We start from the raw sequence: 8,038 nt of genomic DNA, 5'->3' as shown, positions 1-8,038 counted from the left end.
GAAGGGAGTCTGCAAGAGGAATGGTTTAGAGAAACCAAGAAGCTTGGGATTTTAATCTTCTTGAAACATTGAGACTCCAGTCTTTCTTCCGTGATCCACGCCGAGCAGTAGTCTCGTCAAGCTTCCTGACCTAGGGAGGGAGGGAGGGAGGGAGGGAGAGAGCTAGTGTGTCTTCCTCGTCTACACATAGTCTCCCAGAATGAGGAGGAAACATGAATTTTTCCATCTTGCTAACGTGCTCCGCATCAGATGGCGAACAACGACGAGATCACCTTCGACGAAGATTTGGAGCCTCCTCCTGTGAAGTCAACCCAGAGGAAGTTGATGACGGACATTGTGCGCGTTGTTGAAGTGCATCGAGCTGGCATGACCCTCAACGCAGATCACGGGAGGAACGGCGGCATCCCTTGCTTGCGTCTTCAGCAACCCCTTCGAGGTGACTCGTGGACCTGCTGACCTCAAGCTCCGGCTGACGAGAGGTGCAGGTCGTGAAGACCAGGCTACAGCTGCAGGGCGAGATGGCCAACAGCGCAGCTCAAGGGCGCGTGTACAAGGGACTCATCGATGCCTTCATGAAGATTCCCAGGTAGGATGAGGAAGTTCGAGGAGCTGACGTGCTGTGGCTGAGGAGGAGCTGACGTGCTGTGGCTGAGGAGGAGCTTACGTGCTGTGGCTGGCGCAGGGAGGAGGGGGTCCTTGCTATCCAGAAGGGGTTGGTGCCAGGTAGACGATCCTGCTGAGGTGCTGGAGATCGTGCGGGGGAGGATGACGGTTGGGAGCAGGGATGGTGTATCAGTTCTTCATGAACGGCGCACGATTGGGGATATACCCAACCCTGAAGCGGTGAGGAGCAACGGACGAGGAGATGTGGAATGGAGGAGACGCGAGTTGGGGGGAAGGATGGGGTAAGAGGATGAGGCATGCTCCTTGTTCTTGGTGGGGGAGGGAGTGAAAGAGCAGACGAAAGTACTCCGATGGTACAGATGAAGTTGCTGTCTGCTCTCCAGGGTTACCCTGTGATCTCTCCCTCATGCTCTCTCAGGCTCCTCAACGATGACGGCAGCCACAGCCCCATGAACGTTCTCAGGCAGATCGGGGCGGGAGCTACTTCTGGTGCCATCGGAGCGGTGAGTATGAAGCTTCTGCGGACTGTTGCTCCTCCTCCTGCTCCTGCTCCTCCTCCTCCTGCCCCTTCAACTCATCCCGTCGGCAGGTCATCGGTTCGCCGTTCTTCATGGTCAAATGCAGGTGACTCGACTCGTCTCCTGCCCTCGCGTCTCTCAGCTTCCCTTCCCAGGCTGCAAGCCATGTCAAAGATCGCCAAGAACAGCGGGGTCTGTTGACTCTCTTGAAATCATCTTCTCAAACCTTTTCATTTTTCCTTATCTGTGTCTGAAAATTTCCTCTTTGAATTCAGACTCTCCATGCTAACCAATACGACTACAAGGGAATGGTCGATGGTCTCGTGAAGGTGAGATTCGTTCTACTTCCTCCCTCTCTTCCCACCTGCTCCTGCCCCTCCTGCTCCTGCTCCTGCTCAACCTGCTTCTTCTCCTCCACCACCTTTACAAGGCTACTGCTGTTGCTCGATCTCTACCTAGACCTCTTACTCACGAGCTTCCCTCGTTCTCTCTCTTTCTCTTTTGCCCCTGGACCCACCTCGACAGCAATCATTCCCTTATATGTCGTTCAGGTCTACAAAGAGGAGGGAATGTCTGGCTGGTTCAGGGGAATCGATGGAGCCGTTCCTCGCGTCATGGTAGGATCCGCCTCGCAGCTGGCCACCTATGAGACGGTACGACCGAGAGCAAGGGCAAAGCGAGGACGAGGATGAGGTCATGGAGACGAAGGGAGGGAAGGCCAGGAGGAAGAGGAGGAGAAAGATGTGGGAGGAGGAGGAGGAGGAGGAGGAGGAGGAGGAGGAGGAGGAGGAGGAGGAGGAGAAAGATGTGGGGGTGGGAGGGAGGAGAAGGAGGAGGAGGGAACTGAGACGAGAGCTGACACGGCAGCATGCAGGTGAAGCAGCGAATCCTTGCGCTGGGTTATCTTCATGATGGAATTTTGTGTCACTTCAGTTCATCGATGGTTGAGGAGGCAGGAGGGATCCGAGGCTGCTTGACTGATGTACAAGGTGTCGGGAATTGTGGTTACTACCATCATGAACCCCTTCGATGTCGTAAGACCTTCTCCGCCTCTTCTCCTTCCAATCTCCCTACAACCATTTCCCACCTCCTTCCGGCTCCCTCGCTCTGCTAACTTCATGCGACTTCGGCCTTCTTTTATCTCCTTCGCCGCCAACTGTTCCTACTTTTTTTTTCCCTTCTCTTCCTCCTCTCCTCGCCTTCCGTTATCTTCCCCTCACCCTCGTCCTCTCCTCCCCTTTTCTTCAGGTGAGCACGAGGCTCTACACGCAGCCTCAGGGCGCCAAGAGAATTTACTCGGGTCCTGTGGATTGTTTCATCAAGACTGCGAGAGCTGAGGGGCTTGGTGAGAAAGGAGGAGGACGAGCACGAGCACGAGCAGGAAGAGGAGACTACAGATCTAAGAATAACGTACCTGTTTGCAGGAGGATTCTTTAAGGGATGGACAGCACACTATGCTCGTCTTGGACCCCACACTGTGAGCCTCCTGCTCCCGCTCTTGCTCCTGCTCCTGCCCTGCACCTTCTGCTCCTGCTCCTGTTCCTGTTTCTGCTTCTGCACCTTTTCCTCCTGCTCCGCCTTTTCTCCCGCCCTTGAGCTCATCCTCTCCTCCAGGTCCTGTGCTTGGTCTTCTGGGAGCAAGTTCGCAACCTGGCGCACAAGTTTGGCTTCTGAGCGTCGGGAGAGAGAACGAAGAACGAACCTTTTGGACGCGATCCACTGCTGTCCTCGTAGGAGCCGCTCGAAGATGTAGATGCTCGAGGCGGGCTGGAGCTGGAGAGGGGTGGAGCAGGAAGGTTGTCTCCACCTCCACAAGATCAGCAAGCGAGGAAGAGGAAGCAGCAGACAGGGACTGCGGGAGTCTGACATGGGGAGGGTGAAGGAGTGCTGGTGGGAGCTGGTAGGAGGAGCACGCGTCCCGTAGTGATCACGTGGGATCGCTAGGTCAAGGGACAGCCGCCTGTCTGTGAGGCAGGTCAAAGGGGTAATGGTACCTTCGATGACTGCTAAGGACCGCAAGAAGTCAGTGGATGTACATCAATCTGCCTCAAAGTAAACAATTTGACGTTGAAACAGCAATCCACACTGATAAGAGACCCAGCACACTCCTCTTCCTCCTCCTCCTCTTCCTGCTCCTGCTCCTGCTCCTCTCCTCCCTCTCTTTCCCTACTTTAAACTCCTCCCTCCCTTTTTCTAACTTTCCTTCCTCCCCATCATCATCGTCCAGCAGCTCCCCCTCGCCCTTCACAGAGGATAAGAAGCAGATGGAAATTAAAAAGAAGGCAAGTTGTCATTTATCATTGAAAACCTACCACTAATGTCATGATTCTGGCCATAGCTAAGCCCCATCTGACCATCCCTAAGCCCCTACCCCCTCCTTCACAACCTTGCAAATTCTGATCCTCCCCTGCAGATACGACGCCCCGACCCCGCACGCCTCTGCCACCTTCCTCAAGTCCGCCTTCCCCCCCGCTCTCCCTGCCCACACCTTGTAGATCAGCTCGGCGGCTACAGTAGCGGGAGCGCCCTGGATGTGGCTGCCTGACTGCAGCCTGACGGCGTCTGCAGCATAGCTCTGCGGGAGGTCGAGCCTCCCTAGGAAGCGATCGAGCAGCTGGTCGTAGGCCTGCGGCCTCGTGCCCTGGTTCCGCTTCATGGCGCATCTCGAGACTTTGTAGAAGGCCGCCCCCGTCGCCTGACAGACCTCCCGCATCGTGCGAGACTGGCCGAGCTCCTTGCAGGCCAGAAACAGAGCTGCAGACACGTACACAACCAGCCTGCTCTTGTTGCGAGGCATGCGGGCTGCGATCCCCAAGGCCTCCTGCCGGACCTGCTGGGTGACCTCGAGCTTCTCGCCGAGCTCGCTGATCAGGCCTCTGAGCTCGGCCATGTAGGGGTCTGGGACGTCAGCGGCGCCGAGCTTAGCCCTCTTACTGCAGCCGGCGCGGGCGTCGTCGCCATCGACGGGTCTCTTGGAGCCAGCAGCTGGGCCGCTGCTGCCCCCGGCGCACGTCGGGCTCTTGGGCCCCTCTACCAAGACGAACTGGTAGGGAGACGAGCGATGGACGATGCCGCAATGCGTGCAGACGACGATCGCGTCTCGCTCGATGACCTGCATGTCGCTAGCCCCGCACGACCTGCACGCGTCTCGCAGGACGCGGGCGAGGGTGACCCTACAGCTGCCCCCCGCGAGCAGCTTGGGGTGTCTGCCGTCGTGACGGACGTACTCTACGGTGTCGTCGTACTCGAGCTTGACGATGCAGTCTCCCTCCTGCACGCCCTTGGCATGAGCCTCGGAGTCAGCCTTGACGCGGCTGACGCGGATGGGGACGGCGAAGGCGTCTCGCTCTCGAAGGCGAGCACAGATGCCCCAGCTCTCTGACTCGAAGTCGACAACCAGCTGCCTTGTCTTGTGCATGCTGGTCACAGCAAGGAGTCAAGAGCAGAGCAGCAAGGAGACGACACGGGCAGATGACAGCTCAGATATCGCCACAAAGACCTCGCTGAGACCCACACGTACAGACAAGCGCTCAAGCGAGGCTAGAGCGCAGGGACGAGCGGAGGAGGAGGAGGATGTGTCAGGCGAGAGCGAAGGGTCAGGTCAGTAGTCTAGGGGTGCGGGATGACGAGATGAGTGCAGAGTCACGCCCACACACGCAGGCAGCGGCCCGGACACATCATCGGACAGGTCAGCCAGCAGCTCGGGCGAGAGCAAGATAGCACATCAAGGTACTCTCTAACAACTACGTGCGGGCAAGAGCTGGCCGAGGGTGAGCTAGAAGGGCGTCAAGAGTCCAAGGGAGCAAGCCGGCCGTGCCAGCACTCTCGGGTCAGGGAAGCGCAGGCGAGTAGAGGACGGGAGGACGGGAGCGTGGCAAGGGGGGAAGGGAACGAGCGTTGCCATAGAGTGTCCCCTTCCCTAGGTAATTATAGCCTGCCTTGACTGCGTTTGTGGGTTTCGCCGTACCCGTGGGTTTGACGGGAATGGAAGGGAAGGAAGGGGGTGTGGTGGGGTGACCCTTCTTATCTAGTGCACTCTGTTCGAAAACAAGGCGGAGAGACAGGGGTGGGTGGGGGCAGGTTTGTGGGTGAGGACAGGAAGGGACTGAGGTTGATGATGGAAGGCGGGAGTGACGATGACGGGGAGGAATGGGCGACCTAGATCACGCCATGGTGTAGGGCGACCTTGATACGCAATAGAGGAGAGCAAGATGTAGCAATTATTACTATTCGTATTTCGCTCCGATCCGCCAAGTAAGTTCCAGTAACGAATGGACCAAATAAGCTGCCTATGGCACAACATCTATCGCCAGATATGGTTTACAAAAAGAGAAAAGAATACTATGGAAGACCAATCGCTGGCTAGTTGGAACGAAAACGAGAAAAGAGCAAGCTTCCAATCACCGAGGCGGCAAAGAATCCGACCGCAGCTTCAGGTGACATAATCCTTTCTGTCGTGATCGCCTGCCGCTGGCTCTTCATCGCCTCGATAATTTCTGTTCGAAGACCCACGAGTTTCTCCTCTAGACCTGTACAAATCACTGATCACCATTCGTAGCTCCATCTTTCCTTGCGGTATACTCTGATTATTCTCGACGATTTCTGTTCGAAGACCCACGAGTTTCTCCTCTAGACCTGTACAAATCACTGATCACCATTCGTCAAGAAATCATCACATTTGTCGCACATACTTTGCTTGTCTTCTGCAAGTCGTTCCTCAATCTTTGTGAATTGCACGTCAATCCTTGAAAAATGATCCTGCGGTATCTTGAGATAACAGGCGCCTGTGCTTCCACTTACCTCCATCGACAGTTTCAGATCCATCACCCGGGTGTGTAGATTCTTGCGATTTACACGACAAAGGAAAATCGGAATCGTTTTATCGATCATGTACTTGGACAGAACTTCGTCTTCGCTAGCTCTTTGGAAGAAAGATCTGAGCTTCTCGGCTGTATCTTCAAACTTCTTCCTATCCCCGCTAACGATAAGACCAATGACTGCAATTTCTGCTCTTTTTCCAATAAAGTCGTCTTTGAGACCATTAGCAGAGTAGAGCCGTACAAGCTGATGAATTTTGCTCAAAATTTTTTTCAACGACAGGGTAATCTCGAAACACATGTATTGTCCTTGTCTGATGCGAACATCGTTGAAATTCGGATGGTTCGGATAAGTTGCGGCGACAGGTTTTACGTCAGTTTCAAAATTTTCGATCAACCCTCTGAAGAAATAGTGCAGAGCGACGTCTTGCTCGAACTTGACGCATAGATCTGCCTGAAAGCTATCCCCAGCCTTGGGCCCACCCTCGTTCGGCGCTATGTCATTATGATTCTTATTTTTGATTGAAACCTGTGGCAGGCCTACCTTCTGCCCGACGCGATTCAAGTGCTCCAGCGGCAAAGTGTTGGACCATCCGTTTGCTTTCATTCGGTCAGCAGCCATGGTGCTCTGTTTCAGCATCTCTCTCCTCACTGCAGGCAGATCTGCAGGAGCGCCAGAATACACCATGTTCTCAAAATCGTCGTCGGAATACACTTCTCGTATGCTGTCGAGTCTCACAGAATCTCCCTCTCCCTCTCCCTCTCTCATCTTCTCTCCGAGGCTCCCTTCCTCTCCTTCTCCGAGGCCGCTCTTTCTCTCTCCGTCTCCCTCTCCCTCTCCTTCTCTCCTCTCTCCCTCTCCCTTCTCTCCGAGGCTCCCTTCATCTCCTTCTCCGAGGCCGCTCATGTTGTTCGACACGTCCTTCACCAACATCACCTGAGTCAGTTTTGCGCTTTCCCTGGCGCTTTCCGGGAACTTGGTAGGATTAGGGGCAACTTGAACAAACAGAAGTAAACTTATCAGTACCAGAAAGGTATTAGTTGAATAAAGCTATGGTAGTAACAGATGGGGGGTCCTCCCCACTGTTCAAGGAAAGTCTGTGGCCTCAGATTTGGCGCCAACTCACGACGCTAAAGTCCGTACTTTATTGACTGAAAAAGAAGGACAAACCGAAGCAAACAAAGGAGGGGGAGGATAGAGCCAACAAACCCGCCTCAATAAAATACTAGGAAACGAAGGAGGCAGCGAAAACCGGCACTCCAACCACGCAAGCGACGGCCTGTACGCTAAAGTCAGTAATGGACCAAGAAGGTATTAGCAAATGGAGAAGAGAGTGAAAGGATGTTTTACAATCATCGGAGACGAGACAATGACTCAAGTACAGGTTCCAGGATATGTGATGAAAGTGCTGCAACAAACGGACAGTACTGCGACTGAAAGCATCCTGTGGAGACCTCGCGTCCTTCCCTCTCTCTTTTCTACTGTCGGTGTCATCATCAATTAACTCATAAAAATGCCTGTATCTCGTCATAACCCTACCATCAATCGTCATAATCCTTCAATCAATCTCATCCTCATTTGATCCCATCTTCATTCTGATTAGAGTCTGATGGAATTCTTATGAGACTTGAAAATTCATTCGAGTTGCGGCAGTTGTGCTGTCCCTGTTGAGGGATCATGGCACTCGTTGTGATGTCTGTAGATCTGGAAAATTTTGTCGGTTCATGTGAAGGAAAGTTTGCTCGAACATACGATGAGGGCCACAGATGAGTAAGATTGCTTGTTCACAGCAGTGAAGTCCAACGACAGTTATGATATGCAACAACAGACCTTGAATTGTGTCACAGTGCCCCCGGAGATGTCATGTGTTCCAGAATTTCGAATAGTTTTACAACTTTTGCTGATATTCGTCACCCTTAAAGAAACCGTGAGCTTAGCACAAGTATTTCTGTGCGTGGGATAGGCAGGAGGGATCGAAAGAGTAAAATACATCAAGAGATAAAGGTCATTCATCATTCTGATGTTCTTGATAATTTACAAATTATTGTTTCATGATTGATGCATGGAGAGTGGAGAGA

At 53.6% G+C, this 8,038-nt stretch overlaps 3 protein-coding genes across 3 annotated transcripts; 1 reads left to right on the top strand and 2 right to left on the bottom strand.

The window, feature by feature from the left end:
* Positions 1 to 249: 249 nt before the first annotated feature.
* Positions 250 to 2,816, top strand: GUITHDRAFT_162598 (hypothetical protein; the record flags this gene model as incomplete). Its single annotated transcript, XM_005834754.1, has 15 exons — positions 250 to 336; positions 383 to 436; positions 486 to 586; positions 683 to 723; positions 783 to 843; positions 1,043 to 1,127; positions 1,214 to 1,248; positions 1,298 to 1,334; positions 1,418 to 1,471; positions 1,694 to 1,795; positions 2,017 to 2,085; positions 2,132 to 2,176; positions 2,391 to 2,487; positions 2,567 to 2,619; positions 2,757 to 2,816. The coding sequence occupies 15 exons, from the start codon at positions 250 to 252 to the stop codon at positions 2,814 to 2,816; spliced, it is 981 nt and encodes a 326-aa protein (XP_005834811.1).
* Positions 2,817 to 3,501: 685 nt separating this feature from the next.
* On the bottom strand, positions 3,502 to 4,560 carry GUITHDRAFT_106378 (hypothetical protein; the record flags this gene model as incomplete). The annotated part of the gene is made up of 1 exon (XM_005834753.1): positions 3,502 to 4,560. The coding sequence occupies one exon, from the start codon at positions 4,558 to 4,560 to the stop codon at positions 3,502 to 3,504; it is 1,059 nt and encodes a 352-aa protein (XP_005834810.1).
* Positions 4,561 to 5,447: 887 nt separating this feature from the next.
* GUITHDRAFT_151982 (hypothetical protein) lies at positions 5,448 to 6,896 on the bottom strand (the record flags this gene model as incomplete). Its single annotated transcript, XM_005834752.1, has 4 exons — positions 5,448 to 5,671; positions 5,724 to 5,777; positions 5,834 to 5,900; positions 5,943 to 6,896. 4 exons carry the CDS (start codon positions 6,891 to 6,893, stop codon positions 5,505 to 5,507), a joined length of 1,239 nt encoding a protein of 412 aa, XP_005834809.1. The 3' UTR covers positions 5,448 to 5,504.
* Between the last annotated feature and the right edge of the window lie 1,142 nt (positions 6,897 to 8,038).

Source organism: Guillardia theta (genome assembly GCF_000315625.1).
Source record: "Guillardia theta CCMP2712 unplaced genomic scaffold GUITHscaffold_24, whole genome shotgun sequence".
Lineage (NCBI taxonomy): Eukaryota > Cryptophyceae > Pyrenomonadales > Geminigeraceae > Guillardia > Guillardia theta.
The sequence above is the reverse complement of the archived record's forward strand: the minus strand, read 5'-3'. Positions and strand labels throughout refer to the sequence as shown.